General features: G+C 35.4%; 2 protein-coding genes across 3 annotated transcripts in view; one reads left to right on the top strand and one right to left on the bottom strand.

Moving 5' to 3' along the window:
- cdc73 (cell division cycle 73, Paf1/RNA polymerase II complex component, homolog (S. cerevisiae)) overlaps nucleotides 1–18,007 on the top strand; it is a 51,846-nt gene that overhangs the window by 16,308 nt on the left and 17,531 nt on the right. The window lies entirely within an intron of this gene.
- LOC141344676 (beta-1,3-galactosyltransferase 2-like) lies at nucleotides 7,789–16,751 on the bottom strand. Of its 2 annotated transcripts, none has more exons than XM_073849553.1 (2): nucleotides 16,280–16,751; nucleotides 7,789–9,192 (listed from the first exon to the last, which is right to left on the bottom strand). In XM_073849553.1, exons 1-2 carry the CDS (start codon nucleotides 16,350–16,352, stop codon nucleotides 7,967–7,969), a joined length of 1,299 nt encoding a protein of 432 aa, XP_073705654.1. In that variant the 5' UTR covers nucleotides 16,353–16,751; the 3' UTR covers nucleotides 7,789–7,966. The 2 variants fall into 2 exon arrangements, with proteins under 2 accessions (XP_073705654.1, XP_073705655.1); XM_073849554.1 differs by lacking the exon at nucleotides 16,280–16,751 and adding an exon at nucleotides 15,948–16,262.

The raw sequence follows: 18,007 nt of genomic DNA, 5'->3' as shown, positions 1-18,007 counted from the left end.
ACTAATTTTTATCAAAGCAGTTGAAGGTCAATGTCTTGTGTTTAATCATTGCTCCTGTTAAACACCAGTGAATGACGAATATTGTTTGCCCTTAAGCGGGGATGCAAGTCGACTTTCCCCCCCCCCGCACATTTATATTTTGCTTTATATTTTTACAAAGAATGCTCAATTACTTTTTTATAAATGTTACATTTGCATATCATGTCATTCGCAGCAGGTTCAGAGAAATGTGCACTTACAAGATAAGCAAAGTTTCGACTTACTTGACAGCAACGGATCCTATATCAATATCTTAACAAATTACTTTCAATAATGTATAGTTCCTTCTAAACATCAAGCTTTTCTTGTGGTTTTTGATGCCTGTCAAGTGTACAGATATTTTTTTGTTTGTTTTAAATGTGAGAAACCATGTGTCCATGGTGATGAACAAAAGTATCTTGACGTTCTCAGCAAAGTTATTGTTCGTTCTTCTCTCAATCAAATTTGAAATGACTAAACACATTATGTTTTAAAACATTCAGCTTCTTCCATACTACAGGGAGTGTACTACAGGGTGTAACGCTCTGTCCTTTCAATAACACAACAAACACAAAAGCTTGTGTTGATGTTTGTACCAGTTTTGCAATTCGGTGCTCCGTTCATTTAAAGGTGCCATAGAATGGAAAACTGTATTTACCTTGGCATAGTTGAATAACAACAGTTCTGTACATGGATATGACATACCGTTAGTCTTAAACACCATTGTTTCCTCCTCCTTATATAAATGTGGTGTTTGCAAAAGACCACTGAAAAAGAGGCCAATTCCAACATAACACAGACTATGATGTTATAGCCTCGGGACCATTAATAGCCGAATCATCAGAAGTTCTGCGGGTGGGCTATTGTGAAAAAACAATAGCGAAAGGACAATAACGAAAATGGCAGATCACGGAAATAAATGGTTGTGTTCCAGGTTGTGCAGGAGATGTTAAGTGCAGGGATGGTTGGTGTCTGTACTCAGAAAGGCAAGGAAAACAAATAGACGTTCTAATAAAATAAGGCGTGCCACTAAAGGGACACTGTTAGCTTCCTGCTAGCGGTAGCCTGTTACATTGCAGTACATAAGATTTCACTTACCACATAAACAGAGGAAGGAGAGATGACTGCGCGGATGATGGCAAATGATTTGCAGATCCTGATCATCACTAACAAGCATCTAAACTTGTCAAATGTGCTAAGTACTGCCGCTGTAGTATAACATTACACAGAGCATGTGCGATCACAAATCTCAAAAGTGAAAGTAAAAAGTTATCGTGCCTTCAAAGCGGCAGTTTCAATGCCCCGCATATTAATAGCGTCTCGAGCTCCGTGATTAAATTATATGTTTTCCTTCATGCGTTTCCTTCCTGCTGTGTGAGAGCTAAATGAGCCGCTCTGTGAAACAGCCAATCAGAGCAGAGCTCATCATTATTATTCATGAACCTTCCAAATAAGGCAATAACAGACCATTGCATTCTAGGGACAAATCCTAGGGTTGTAAATGGACTTGTAAAACCGTTTCTGGAGAATTTTTGTCCTTACCTAAGCCATATACCTTCTATGTAGATATCAGAGAATAATTGCAAATATTGTATCAATGCATTCTATGGCACCTTTAAGTCGCCACTTTATTTATATTGTGCACCACACAAATCAGATTGCTTTAAAGCAGCTTAGAAGCAATATGTTTTTTTTGTTTTTTTTTTTTAATGTTTTTTTAATGATAAAAATACCATGACACGATGATGAATTGAATCAGAGCTTTCAAATTCTATCTGACTTAAGAAGCTTTGGTATCCATCTAAAATGCATCAATTTCAACTGTAATGCAGCTTTCCATTGTGTTAATTTTTTTACTCTTGGTGCTTCTTGATGAACTGAATGAAGAAAAACCCTATTGCATGATCTTCATGAACCAATGGAAGTTTGTTAGTTAGTCTGCAGAAAGTTTGTGCCGGTGTGCTGTTTCAAACCATTTATTTGTTAGGGGGGGGGGGGGGGGTGAAGCGGGGGTTTATTTGTAAGGGTGGGGGGGAACGATTGGATAGGGATACGATTGGATCCCCTAAAGGGATTTCCTAATTCCTAAAGGTTAATAATAATAATAAAAACTGTTAATAATTAGTTAAACAGAACTTTATAACATTAATTTAACACCATATACAACAGCCTACTTGCTGCACAGTCTGCAACTTTTGTTAGGGCACCTTATTTTGCGACATATTATTGATATTTAACAAATCTGTTTCTTTGTCTCCCTGACCTTTTCTTTCTGCTTGAGCAGCACTAGTTGAAGCCTGAAAATATTGTAAACAATAACATAACTAATTACACTGGTCGGACTAAGCCCTGTTTCAGACTGATAACTCAGGTTCAGGATGGTCCTCATCCTCATCACGTGCCTTTTTCAGTCGCGGAAAATACTTTTCAATACTCATCTGGATTGAAGCAGCAAACATTCAGTGTAAGAGTAAAGAAACGACATAATTTATAATACTTTTATTTGATTCACAGCTGCTACATAGTGTTTTGACCTCGACAACCCAACTAGGCTAGCCTACATTTTACCGCAAACTTGCGTCTAGTTAACTTTCTAAAGAAGACGCAATCGCGTTTGCTAAGGGTCGGGACTTACAGTAACATCAACACACTGAAACTATCGTATTCAGAATATAAAATATTTTATAGCACTTTTTAATCTGTGATTGTGTGTTAAAAGTGTTCACGAGATACCAACCTTTCGCCAGCCGTCTTCTCTCCACAGATGATCCAGACAGATGTGTTGTGCACTGAGGGGAGGGGCTGTGTGCGTTTGAAGGAGAGACGCGTGAATGACAGAGAGATATAGAGAGAGTATGGAAAGGAAATTAAGTTGAACGAATTCGCTGCATGTTTTTAAATAGCGTACAAAAGAATAACGAAACGCAATATCACGGTCGGTATTGATTTATTTATTTTTTTTGGTCGGTGTTGAATCTGTGGCGGTCGGAATTTAATCTGTGGCGCACCGCCACAGATTCGTCTATGTGTGGGAAACACTGGTGTCCACCTAGTGGTCTTACGCATTCACTGGTATTACTTGTTTCTATGCTTGGAGAATGTTGCCAAAGAATGCACAAAGAATAGCCAAGTGTAGAGTAATAATTAAATAACTAAAATCTAAAACCTGTAATCCTGTATATTTCATAGCATTTAACTTGTATATCCAAAAAGTCACTCTTTAAGTTTTTCTTTGTACCCTTTGCTGATTGTAGTGTTAATAATGCTGGGTGCTTAATTAGATTCCAGAAATTAATTACTTGTAGTTCGATTGTAGGGGTGTTGACAAAAGAATATGTCTCTTTTTATTGGGATTTTATAATGATATGATATGATATGATAATTAGACTATATTTTGCAAAGTGTGTTATTGTGCAGATATTTTAAGGACATGGACAGCTGACTTCTAAAGTGTATATGACTTCCTCCTTTCAGACGAATGCAATCAAAAAAATTATCCTGGCACTCCCAAGCTTTAGGACAGCATAGACTGGTGTTTCTCTCCGTCAGTCCAATAAAGTGCATCGATCTATAATAAAAACTGCCTCACGATGGTTTTGACAACTGACAGTTTAGTGCAGTTGTCAAAAGCCAATCTCGCTGATGCTAGACTCCTTACTGGTGTGCGTAAGCGAGAGCACATTACCCCAGTACTAATACATTGGCTCCCAATTTGTTCTAGAATTGATTTTAAAATCGTGTTGCTGTTTTTTTTTTTTTTTTAAAGCTGTGACTGAATTAGCTCCTATATTAAATCCTGGAAGATCTCTTAAATCATGCAACCAGAGACTATTAAACATTCCCCAGGCTAGACAGACTGAAATCGAGAGCAGACAGAGGCTTTGCCGTTGCCACACCAAAACTCTGGAACAGCCTACCTGTTAGGGCTGGGCAATTTGGCTTAGAATCAAAATCTCGATTAATTGAACATTTTAACCCGATTACGATTAATGAACGATTATTTTGTTTAATAAAATTATATTTAATTATTTATATAATATTTATTTTTTTGCCCTCATAGTTCACTGACAAGTTTTGTACAGTAAATATGTTCACATATTACAAGCGAGAGATTTTTGGATGAAGGGTGCATTACTTGATTTTAAAATAATTGAAGGAAACACACTATCTACGATCTATGATTATTAATTGAACATCAGTGTTGAACAACTGAAATTAAAGCACGCATTGCTTAAAACGAAAAGTCACATTTTTCTTAAATTAGTGAAAATAAATAACTTGCACTATTGGAAACAAAATAAATAATTTTCAATGTTTTTCATATTAAAAGTAGAAAATAAGCAGTATCTCCTCTAAATAAAATTACCCTTGTATATCCTGTAAATACTTTTTACTGTATAAATACTGTTTAAGCTCTCCATCGACATGTCGGCGGAATAACGGAACGGAGCGCTTGTGTTTTTTAAAGGGAAAGTAATTGAAATAATCTTCCTGGAAAAATTTTAACGATTATAGGTTCTGAATGTCGATTTCGATTATTTTTCGATTAATCGCCCAGCCCTACTACCTGTTGTTGTCATTACAGCTTCCTGTCTATTGCATGAGTTTAAAGCAAAACCCATAATTTTTTTCTGGTTTTTAATTGTACTTGATTTGTGGTGTGTCAGGATTGTTCGGTGCTGTAATTCATGTTTTACGTGGTGTTAAGTGTTGAAGATATTTGATTTGCTGTACAGCACTTTGGTCAACAGTTGTTTACTATGTAAATGAAGTTGAGAGTTAACACTAACTGCCTATGGTATTGTGGCAGGAAAATGGTATATTCATATTAAATATGATATTATTATTATTATTATTATTATTATTATTATTGATGTATTCAGGAGTAATAGAATATATTACAGTATTTTCTATTATTGATTTGTGCTTTTCATATAAATAGCTAGAGACCATGGTTATCATCTAAATGTATTCTACAATGGAAAGCTAATGGGAAATGTTAATAAAACTCAGAAACAGTCAGAAAAGATACATTTTACCATATTAAAAATTTGTTTGTTAGGATTTTTACAGCTGTTTTTGATAACGAACCGGCAACATAAAGGTTTTATGATATGAAACAATATCAGTCGTTAGAACATGTAGAAAGAAATGCATTTTTCTATTAAGACTGTATTTTAAGAAAAATTGTGGGAGAAGTGCAAAGAATTAAAACGTCAAGTTTTTGTTCTGACCATAAAAAATAGTTTAAAACCACAATTATTGGTCCAGTTTCTACAGCTTTCACTTAAGACCCAAAACCTTTAAACTCGAAAGAAATAAACGTTAAATTTATCATAATGATTATCAAAAACATTTTACAGTGATTTTTTTTTTTTTTTGGCCATATTGCTTTACATGGTCAATGTCTTATGTTTTAAGAGTAAATTAGTGACTTGTGCATTATTTTAACATGTTTAGCCACAAGATATTATTACCTCTCCTAATAGCATATACAGGGTTCGTACGGGTGCTTGAATTCCTTGAAAATGCTTGAATTTTAATGTAGTGTTTTCAAGGTTTGAAAAATGCTTGGATTTTGGATGAAGTGCTTGAAAGTGCTTGAATATGCAGTTGCATCGGTTTCATATTAATTCGCTTTCATACTAAATAGTTATTTTTTGTTATGCTTATAATATAAAGAAAGGGAAAAAAAAAACAGCTCCGCTCGAGTGTGAGGCTGTGTCACGTGAGGCTGTAGTGTGATCTGCCGGTCTTTCTTGATGCGCGCCCTCTGATGGAACAGAGCGGTAGATAAAACATGCCAGTTATCAGGAGATTGTTGCATCAGTCCTTGATGGCTTGAAAACGACAAATAAGAATTATGTTTAAAACGAGAATTTGGGGATCGCAAAATTGCCAGCCCGATGTCCCGGGGCTATTGTGTTTTCCAGTCGGGCTGCCAAAATGTTTCACCGGACTATCTTAAAGTAGATGTATTAAATAGTATAAGAAAAGGCTTAATTATAAGTTTAAGAGTTAGGGACGGAAATACGAGAATCGCGATAGGGCTGGATAAAACTTCAAATGGGAATGATGTCATACTGAATAAACATACACACTGCACGTTTCAAAGTCAAAACGCGGCACGGATGTCTTTATATGAATGTATCTGAAGGGAACCGACTGTCCTCAGAAACGTGTCTTTGGCATCTACATTTCATGCCTGATAAAACTGCGTTAATGCTGATTTGTCTACAGCCGTTACTAAGGAAACCGTAGAATTTCAGCACTCCTAAAGCGCCCCCTCGTGACAGGGAATGAATTTGCGAATATTCAGCTGTTTAGTAAGATTATTACAAATATTGGCCCATTTTTTTTATGCAGCAAACACATAAGAGTTGTAAATGTAAAAGTTATGTGCTTTCTAAAAATCTAAACAATTAAGACAGTAATATTTATGTTTTAAATAAATTATACTTGATTTATCCATTTTAAAGGTATAAAGGCTGAAATGCCATTGTATAAGATGTTTTGTTTTTGTGAAAATCTGAATTATAAATCATGTCATTTTATGGCTTAATGTTACTGTACATTGTTCAACCCCACTGTAGCTCTTAAAAAGGGTCATAAATTGCCTTAAATTGATATTTAAAAATTCTGCAGATACACTGTAAATAATGAAAAAAAAATTACCTTGATATTTGTGAATAGAAAATCAGATAGAAGTCTAAATGTTAATCAAAAATATTTTCAATGTTTAAAAAATTTTCTTTTTTCATTTGGGCCAGTTAAATTGTATTATTAATTTTATAGTGTCTTTTTGACTACCTTTTAGTACTTTTAGGCTGAAATGTGAAATGTATTTGTGAAAATCCTTCCAAGTTTTAGAAAGTTTTCAAGTTTTAGAATTTTAGTTTATCATATTTTTTTTTACAGTCATTTTATAGCAGTCATTAATGTGTTACCATAGACATTGCCCTACTCCACTCATACAGTATTACTTTTATTTGTGCAGGTCTTAAAAAGCCTTTAAATTTTATTTTTAAAATACTACAGATACTCAGTAAATTATATTAATTATATATTTTAAATTATATAATTTGTATACTGAATGGTGACTTAATATGGGGCAATGTTATATGCAATCTAGACAGTTGTTTTTTAATAGCACAATAACATCTGATTTAAAATTAAGAACTCATGTATGTGAATAAGTAATTTACCACAGTGCTGGAAAATCTTGAAAATGCACCTTGAAAGTGCTTGAAAAGTGCTTGAATTTTACTTTGGAAAAGGTGTAAGAACCCTGCATATATGTGACCCTGGACCACAAATGTAGCACGGATATGTTTGTAGCAGTTGCCCCTGTATGGGTTAAATTTTTTGATTTTTCTTTTATGGCACAAATAATTAAGATATTAAATAAATGTATCAAAACCTAATTTTTGATTCGTAATATGCATTGCAAAGAACTTCAATTGGACAACTTTAAATGCGATTTTCTCAATATTTTGTTCTATATATATATATATTTTTTTTTTTTTGTTCTTTTCTTTGTCCAAATATTGTCCCTACCTAACAAACTATACATCAATGGAAAGCTTATTTAATGTTTTCCGATAATGTTTAAACTTTTTAATTTTGAAAAATTGTCTGTATTATCTTTCAGTATCTTAAAAAAGCATGTTTCTGTTTATTTACAATCCTATTCTAAAGATTATTCATAAACCACAACAGATTTTTTTTATACCAATTTAATCAGTCAGGCTTGTGAAGAACATTATTACAGTACTGAAAAAATGGTAATGAAAAAAAAAATACAGGTAAGGTTGTCCAGAACCCTTAGAACACACTTTAATCTGTTATATTTTGCAGAATCTCCAAAAAAATTAAACATTACGAGTCTTTATAGTTTGATGCTAAAACCTCAGTCTCCAAAGCAGACAAAATCTGTTCATTGAACCCTCTACCCTGATCTTTGGCAGGGATTGTGCTTGTTGATCTGGAGGTGCTGCCAGAACTGGATCAGCTCATTGGGATGAAACCCATGGGAGGTGATCAGGTTGCTATATCTACAGCTGGAGTAGGGCACTCGCCAGTGATTGAACAGCAGTGCATTTGGTGGTGGCTCTGGCTCTATCTTTAATTTAGCAAGACATAAACCCACATAAACGTCTTCTAAATGCAGTCTTTGTATAATCAGAGATACCACGTATATCCTTTGGGCCACATCAGCTGAGAAAACGTATCCAGTCCCAGAACAAAAAGTGGGATATCGCCTTCCAGGGTACACTTCTGGGGGCATATACCATTTACTGTCTTTGTTTCGGTTTGGGGAGAAGTCTTCCATGTGAAGTCCGGTGAAATACTTCTCTGTTAGTTCCCCTTTGGGCTTTAGAAGTTTTTCTATGAGGTATTCGGTGTTGACGAACATGTCACTGTCTGTCTTCATGACGTATTTGGCCTCGGGACAATACTTTGTGATCCAGTACATGCCCATCAGCGTTTTCAGGGTAAGGTTGTTGTAAGTATCCCTGTAATCTTGCTGGATGATATCATGATAGCGATGACTTTCTTCATCTATTATGTGCTGCAGTTCGTTGCTATTTCTTTGGGTGTCTTGATTTACACCTATGAAAAAAAGCCGGACCAAACCCAAACCCCCAGCCACACTTTCATTGGCCCACGTTTTTCTAATGGCATCCCTGGCGTCCGTTTTCTTGGGCTCAACTGAAATCAAAAACACTAAGAAAGGAGCTCGCAGCAGACATGCGTACGGCTCATTATGGATGTACTTGTAAGGCTCGTCTTTAAGTATCCTCGCCGCTGTCATCTCTTCGTTCGAACTGATGTTAAAAAAAAACTTTTCCATCTCCTGCCGCAAAGTTGCAGCATTTTCATTTGAGGTTCCTGGTGTAGGGGACTCCTCAAGCTCCTTCAGCTTGATTGGAGTCATCATGGTGGAGTTGGAGATGGTTTTCATGGTTTGGAACTCTTGAGTAGCAAACATCTCCTGGATGATTTGATTGGGCCGCTGGCCTTGAAAAACAAGGCCTCCCACAAACACGAGTGCAATGAGGAAAAGGGTGACACTGTAGTATCTGTACCTCCGCCTCCATCGCATGATATCTTTGGGTTCGCTGGGTTTGTCAAGCCTCTCAGAGTAAACTGCGACTCCGGATATGTGGAAACCTGCAAATTAAAAGGGAAACAATATTTTTACTTATTACTATTGAAGAAAATTTGCAGTGTTTTAATTTATGCATTGGCGTTTGGTGTGCTACATTCTTCCTGGTAGCTGATGGTGAATACTGCAGGACTCGCTAAGTTTCAAAATCCCTGGTAGCTCTTAGTACAGGTACTCTTCAGATTTTGGTAGCCCGAGATGAATTTATCTAGCCTGAATAAAAAAGACCATATTGAAAATTGGATAGGAGTCAAAATGTCAATCAAAAACAGAAATACCAACATGTATCGAAGGAGGAATTTTATTTGAGTAATTACAGGCTTTTTATGACCCTTTTTAACCTTTTTGACCTGCACAAATTAAATTAAAAACATGAGCAATGTTTTTGGTAACGCATTAAACCATAAAATGACATTTTATAGTTTAGATACAGGTTTTTACAAAAACTAAAAATTGTATAAATTGATAAACTTCAGATTTCAGCTGTTAAGCCATTTTTAAGAAAACGGGACGAGTGAAAAGTATACATTTTATTAGTTTAAGAAGGCATATTATCTTATTGATCCACTGGTTCACATTTACAAGTGTGTTTGCTACATAAAATATGGGTATGTTTTCGTATTGGTCTGAACAAAAACATCAGAATTTATTATCTTGCAGTAGGTGGTGCTTTTGGAGAATCGGACATATTGTTTCCCCTGTATCAGCTGTAATCAAAGCAGTGCTAAACTTATAACACTACTTTATTATGCGTTATAGGAAGGATAAAATGAAATGCCATCAAAACTTTTCTAAAGACAGTCAGTTCCTTTCAGAGATGCATTTCTATAAAAACACCCATGCTGCATTTGATTTGAAGCATGCAGCACTTTTATTTAGTAAAATCATAGCTTTTTAAAGTTTAATTGTCCAAATCGTGATTTGTCTTTCTGTCTCCAAATATATAAGAGCACTTACAAATTTACTCTTCTAATACCGTTTAAGATATTTAAGAGTTTGTATGGATTTTAAGGACCAGTGAGAACAGTTTATTAAAAATAGCCCAACAGGCAGGACGGTGATTTCATTTGACAAAAACTAATAAATTGCCGATAGCTTTTCCATTTTGTACTCCCCTGAGCAGTTATGAAAAGTTTTTGTACTGCTTCCAGAATTCTGTTGCACGAAGGCAGTTTCGGTTTTCACCCAGGAAAGTATACTTTAAGTTTTTGGCTGCAACAGACCACAGACTCACCACATTTGGACTTTCATCTCATTTGTTTGGCATCTGTCAAGCGTCAAATAAAAATACAAAGCAAATGAGACAACACTAGGTTGTTACAAAATAGGAATAACCAAATGAATAGTGTCAGCTATTGTCCAAGCACCAAAGGAATGCTACAACTGAAGATCCTTAAGCTAAAAGTCCATCATCTTTGGTGGACATCCTAACATATCTAATATGACTTGGCCAAATTATTTAGTTTTAAGTAAATAAATGAATTAATTCATTCAGCGACTAATAACATCAAATTTGAATGGCCCACTATTACATAAATGGATATATTCATACACTCAAATTTAGTCACACTATTTACCAGAGGTTGCACATGAACCACGCTGGAAAAAACGAATTCAGTCATTTTTCGTTTTTTTTTTCTTTTCTTTTTCCCCGCTGAATTAAAGCACTTCACACTAAATTTCTCAGTACTGTTTAGTGGCCGTGTGACTAGGACTGATCATCAGCAAATAAACACATCTGCTCTAGTAAGCTTGCGCTGCTGGTTAAACTTTGAGCCGAGATGATAAATGAGTGCTGTTTTGTTTCACTTTTCACACGTAAACATATCAAACATTTATGAAAACTGTTTATTGTTTTATAGAGTAAAATATTACTCACTTTTTTTGCTTTATTTATTGCCCAACCCTATATATTAGTATGTGATTTTGTACACCAGAAAGCCATTGTTTGTTGCACCTGTTCACCTGTTTGAGCTGATAATATATTCAAGTGCTTTACTTTGCAAAAGTGTCAGTTCTGCCAAATTGTTGCATGTTAGTTGCATCTTAACACAACAATATCAGAAAGGCCCTTAAGATAAATTCTTGTGGACTTTGAGCTGCAAATTGATAACTTGATAAAATTTGGACTGTAACTTTTAACATGAGTCCACATGGACCACTTATGTTGTTGTTGTTGTTGTTGTTTTGTCCCCCCGCCCCCAAACTTTCAGGCTAATTGTTTGACTTTCCTCTACAGCAGTATATGGTATCAAAAATGACTGACTTGCAATCCGTTTTCATCAAACCTGAACAATCAGTGAAGATTCAAAGCTGAGTTTACTGTAAAAACCGTATTAGATAAAAACAAAAAAAAATCCATATGGATAGATCCATCTATCCATATGAACCGTAACATATGTTGCTATTTGGACTTGGACCTCACCTCCGCCTTTTTAAGCAAAATGTACAAATTTTAAGTAAAACTTTATCAAACTGGGTGCCTTAGTAAAGATATGAAAATCACATCTGATCATATGCACCCATTGTATGATAATTTAAGCTTTTGCCTTCAGGTCAAAGATTTAGGATTCAAATGTTTCTTACAAATAGAGGGAAAATGCCTAAATTAAAGTGTTCTTTTTTTTCTTCTTATATAGTGTTTTTCTTTTATTGTGCTTTTGTTGGCATGTTGTATTGTTTTCTATGTTATGTTTATTTCAGTGGTGTAGTGGTGCCTGGAGAAGTGGGTATACGCTTTATTTTATAAACACCACACCCCCCCCCCCCCCCCCCCTCATGTAAACCACGTGGGCTCAGAGTACAATTTTTGTCCACATTACTTTCACACTGGTCTAGTAAAAATATGTGGCTTTGTTTCATATTTACAGTGTATACGTTTTTCATTATTTACCTAAAAAGAAAGGAAGTGAAATGTGACAACATGCCCCGTAGGTGGGGTACATTGTAACATTTGAGGGGCACATTGTAACACGACCATATGACAGCTTAAAATGTTATCTGATCGAATGAAAAAAAATATACACAACAAACTCAAATATTTTGTCAATAAAATACATGTTAACTTTTTCAAATAAAGTAATGACGTTTAAAAAAAGTCAAATTTTGCGTTTGACAATGAACACATTCGCAACCATGCTTTGAACGGCCCTGATCGCAACACACAGCTGTACAGTAGTTCAAAATAATGTGGACAAATTGATGAAACACATTTAGACATTCAGAAAAACACTCCCCTCCCTCCACACACAACTCTCATAGAACACCACACACATAAACCAGCCAAAATGCTTTACATTTCTTGAAATAATAACATCTGAACATTAAACATTGATTGTCATCCTTTATTCACCTGTTTCTTGTGGTTTCTCATACAAATCCATAAAAGTAAATTACATCGCTAATGTCATAGAATAGCATAGATTAATAACAGCGGGGCATATTGTCACACAGTGTTAAAACGTTCCCCATCTGCGCCACTGGAATATAATAGGGGTTAGTGTCTTCTGGTGGTTTGCGAAACTGATAAATAATGAATTGGAGATTAAAATAATAGCATATTTGTCTCATTTTAAATGAATACTTAAAACTGAATTGAAAAGTGTACTGTTATAGTGTTCGTTTATTAAATGCAAGTTAAATTACAGTCGTTTTGTATGTGTAAATGGTGAGTTCTGTGTTGTCCAATCAGATGCTGTCACGTAATCACGTAGGGATTAGTTCGCTGTTTTGTTTATATTAGCCAGACGCCAGTATGCTCGCAGGCGCCGATGCTGATGGAAACCCATTTGCACTGGGCAAGAGCATTAATCCCGCTGTTGTAAGTCATATTTTACAAAGTAAAGTTCCTGAAACGGAATAACGTTGTTGTGTTTTGTCCTTCACGCCTCCACGAACATTAAACAACCGGGAGCACAACAGTACTTTAGCCAGAAATTTACTTTTACTATGATAAAATAAATATTCAGCGATATCTTCAAAAGGCTTTTAAATTTTGGCGCGCTTTTTTCTCTCCATATGCTGCTATGGCAAGTAGGAAATTTGGTTAAGCTAGCATGTGTGGAAATATTTAAACCACAAGTGTTAAAACTAACCCCGCGTTAGTTTGTGCCCCGCGCTACACTACTGGGGTGCGGGAGATGGAGCTGGCGCAATCAAAAAGCAAGCCGACGCCACGGTCCTGACTGCAGCATCACTGTCTTTATTGGGTGTTCTTAGTGAATATTTGCATTTATTCACATATGACTGGATGTTGTGGACTCATGAATTTGGCTAATGCAGGACACTAATAGTGCACATTAGAGGGGATTTAGAAGTGGGTATACGCAAATCCGCCTGATAAAGAAGTGGCTATACGCCGTATACCTGCGTATACCCTCCACTACACCACTGGTTTATTTTATTCCCTTCCCGCTGGTAATCACAAGTCAAATGCAGTCCCCAGGCTGTACCTGCGCTGAAAAAAAATGTTATGTTGAATTTACTTAATTTTATTACGTCAAGGGGTTGCACAAAATAAAATTATCTAAATCCAGATATATTTAATTTGAGTGAATTTATATTTTATAAGTTGTTTACTTATATTTTATAAATAGGTTGTACTTATTTTATACATTGAGTTTATTAATCTCTTTCAGTAATTTCAGATTAATTATATTCATAATTTTAGCTAAACTGTTTTGAGTAGAATTTACTCAAATTAATAGTGCAACCAGATCAATTTAATCGTTTAATTTCTACATATTAAAATTAATTTTAATCCAATGTTTTTTTTTTTTTTAAATCTAGCTGGCAGAGGTGGGACCAAGTCTTTCTATTCAAGTCACAATTTAAAGCCGAGGATCAAATGTTGATGTTTCATTGGTTAAGATGATGCTACCATCATGAAGATCAGTGTTTGCTTTAGTTGGGCCCTTGACCCTTGATTTGTTATGTTAGATATCTCGCTGCAACATCATATGTAGTGCTATAGATTAGAGAGTTTGAATGTAATATGATAGTTATCAGGTAGTGGCCTGATTATATGTAGAGTAACTGCTATTGTGTTTATGTGTTGAATGAGTAGTTCTGTGAAGCTTGACATGTAATTTTTAGTTTTGTTCTGATAGTTCAAAATTAAAAATTCTGCTACATGTAGGGCATACAAATAACTTCAGCTCTCGTGCTATTTAGATACATGCAGACATTAAGAACCAGCATATGAATCTCAACAATGGTGACAATGAACTAAATTCTTCATGCTGCAATGCATGCTGGGTAACACCATAGTAAAAACTCCCATCATGCACTACAGCATGAAGAATTATTGTCACCACTGTTGAGGATGGTATGATAAGTGTTTATGTCTAAAAGCCTGAGCTGCTGTAAGTTTCTCCTCAATATTGTAGCATTACAGTGGCATTTTTAATAAGACTTTCTCTCCAGCTGTTTGATAGTTCAGTGTCAGTCTATTAACCAAAGATTAACCATTTCATGATGTTCACTCACATGATATAAAAGCAAAACATGTTAACTGGACTGCTACTACAAGTTTTCGATTCAGTAATGTGCAAAAACTTGCTGTAAAATAATGAATCACTTAAAGGGTCAAAAGCCCAACTAAAGCAAACACTGATCTTAATGATGGTAGCATCATTTTAACCAATAAAACATAAACATTTGATCCTCTGTAATTCTGGATAACAGCAGGTGTTTATCACTAATGCACAATAATCATTTAATTAGTCACTTAATTATCTCATTACCTTTAACTCTTTGAGGACTTGGGCTTTAAATTGTGACTTGAATAGAAAGACTTGGTCCCACACACACAGCTTGAGCTGGTCTAACTGGATCTTCCAGTAGGGGGATGCAGCATTCAAACGAGTGCATCACGTTCAAACCCCCCCCCCCCCCCCCCCGCCCTGGTGCGTTCAGAAAAAAAATGTGTCTGCACATGCTCAGACCGGACAGTACATGGAAATTAAATGAAACGTATTTTTTTTCTAATTACTTTTAATTGAATGAAATTAACTTGTTTTACACAAGGGCAGTGAATTTGAAAATTAATAATAAAAAATAAGATTAAATAACACATTAAAATCAGTGAAATTAACCAGATAAAAACATGTAACATTTACAAGGGGTCAGAATCATTTTTTTCAGTGTGTTAACTAAGGCAAACATGCTGGGGAAATGTAAATTTCAAGAGCTTTGGCTACAAAAATGTCCACTTTAAAGGCTGGGTGTTAAAAGTAGGTGATAGAAAAGCAAAAACTAAATGTGAAGAAATAAAAAGACTGAATGATGAACAAATAGAAAATCCTTCAGAGTGTTTAACCCCTGAAAGCATAAACAAATTAATTTCAGTAGAAAAAGTAAAGAAAAATGTCAGAATGCATACAACAGGTAAAAGCAAAAGTACTAAAAATGTCTGTGAATGATTAAAGCTTGCAAATAGATGGATCTGTTCATTATAGGTCATAGAAAATCAGCTTTTTAGAAAATGAAAAGTCAGGGAGTCCAAGTCTTTGGCTTAGAGTGGGGATCCTGTAGTTAGGTAAGTTTGGTTATAAGGTAGGATTAATGGATATAAATAATAATAAACAGCCAATATGCTAGTAATATGCATGCTAATGAGCAACTAGTTCATAGTGATTATTGGTCCCTAAACTAAAGTACTACCACAATAATATTGCACTTTTTTTCTCAGTTTATATAACAAGACACTTCTACTGTTTACAGTTAGTAGCAACGTGAGTCTCTCAATGTCTCAACTTACCGTTTGTGAATGGAGAGATGTCTCAGGTGTTTTGTTTTTTTTGTCCTTAAAGTCCCTCTTTATTACCAGCTGTAAACATGGCCACAAGTGACTGGTGTGTCAATTCTTTTCCCTTTTCTCCTATTTGTAGATCTAGTGTACACTGCAGCCTTTGTGTTGTCACTAGATAATTGTAAGTACTCCCTCAGACAGAATGCTTTTCTGTGCCAGAAATCCAGATAAAAAAATTAAAAAAAAAATCCAACATCCAAACATTAGTATTGCTAGCTGCTCTGAAACCAAGATTGCTGGGAACGTCAGATAGAAACATGCAGATGTCTGGTTTGACGTACCTTTCGTGTGGACCGAATGAGACTGTTGCTGTTCGTCAGTCCTGTTTGAGATAAACGCTGTGTGTTTTGCCATTTGTACCTTTTTATAGCACCTGTCAATTCTAGTCTCTTTCTCCTCCCCTCCACTGTTTTGCCACTCCTTTGATTCTCATGTCTTTGATTTGCAAAATCTGCATTTCCTGTAGCACAGAATGATGTTCTTTCACAGCTTGGCCATTGCGTTAGGCATTTCCCCATTTACAATTTAAATTCGTGAGATGGTAAACAGCCTCTTGCCTATCAAACGGTTAACTGAGACATGATGCAATGCAGAGCGAGGCAAGACGGTGCACTCCTACTCCTCAAAGACTTTGATTCTTCTTGCACGTACAGCGATGATGCTGTGTGGCTTCCTCCATTTGTGCGGCGCTGCTGTGCTGTTCTAATCATTTGTGGGAAAAAGGAGCTGGGGGAAGGGAGGTGAAAATGTGCAAGCATGCCACTCTGCTGACATCCTCGAACACGCACACACCCCTACATCCATGTGACCCGCTTGAGCAAGCGCTCTCCCTTCTCATAATTAAAGACAAGCTTACACCCCCTGAATATTGTGCTGCTGACACACTTCCTTAGAAAATATGATCATTAACAATTCCTAGCAATTAAACAGGTTTATATTGCAACTAGGGATGCACCGAAATGAAATTCTTGGCCGAAGCCGAATAATAATGAAATGCTTGGCCGAAGGCCGAATACCGAACGCGGTGTTTCGCATTTTTTTCCATTTATTTTGCCAATTTTTTCACCATTACCACAATTAAATAGTAAAAATTTGCTTTTTACTATTTTGCATTGCTTTTCAGAGAAATCAAATAACAAAAATACAGTTTCAAAATATTTATTTAACACTGAACTAGTTTTTAATATTAATATTTTTACTAGAAGTTAATATTAAAGTTTCAAAGAATAAATCAATTATATTAATTTAAACAATTGTTATCAATCAAATATTATATTACTTAAATAACACATACATATATTTTACTGCCTTTGTTTAAATTGTTTAAATTTTTATAACACATTACCTTGTGGATCCATCAGTTCACATTTACAACTCTATGCGTTTCTCTTCCAGCAGGAGGCGCTTTCAGAATAATATTACACAAAGCAGCGCAGCAAATGACTTTTGAAACGTGCAGCGCTCATATTTATTCAATGGACAGCCTTTTGAAGTTTCATCGCAATTCTTGTCTTTCAGTCCCCACATTTAAGACCACCTGAAATTATAATTAAGACTTTCTTAACCCCTAAATAAAACTGCAGTCATCAATGAAAATTAAGAGCTTTAAGTCTTTCAAAAAACAAACCTTACACAAAATACGTTTCTTTTTATTTTTTTCCCACCATGTTCAGGGCACAAGAAAAATATTAGGGGACTAAATTAATATTAGCATAAAGTATAATCGGCTCTTATTGTCTCTGAGAGAATGCACGTCAGATGCTGAAAGCACTTTAACATATTGCGCAGTTTTCACGTTGCTTGTGTGACATCCATTGGCTCACCTCCATGGTTTAAAACATAAATATTTATAAAAATACAGTATATAGAAAGGACAAATCTTTAAAATATTGTGACGTAACACCAACGTAAAGCCATTGTTTTTCACTCACTGAAAGCTACATCTGTCTCTGTCTCTGCTCTCATCACTGCTGCACGCACCACTGCAGACTCACCCCCTCTTGAAATTT

This window comes from Garra rufa, chromosome 10, assembly GCF_049309525.1.
Source record: "Garra rufa chromosome 10, GarRuf1.0, whole genome shotgun sequence".
NCBI classification, from domain to species: domain Eukaryota; kingdom Metazoa; phylum Chordata; class Actinopteri; order Cypriniformes; family Cyprinidae; genus Garra; species Garra rufa.
This window is presented reverse-complemented; position numbering and strand designations above follow the sequence as displayed.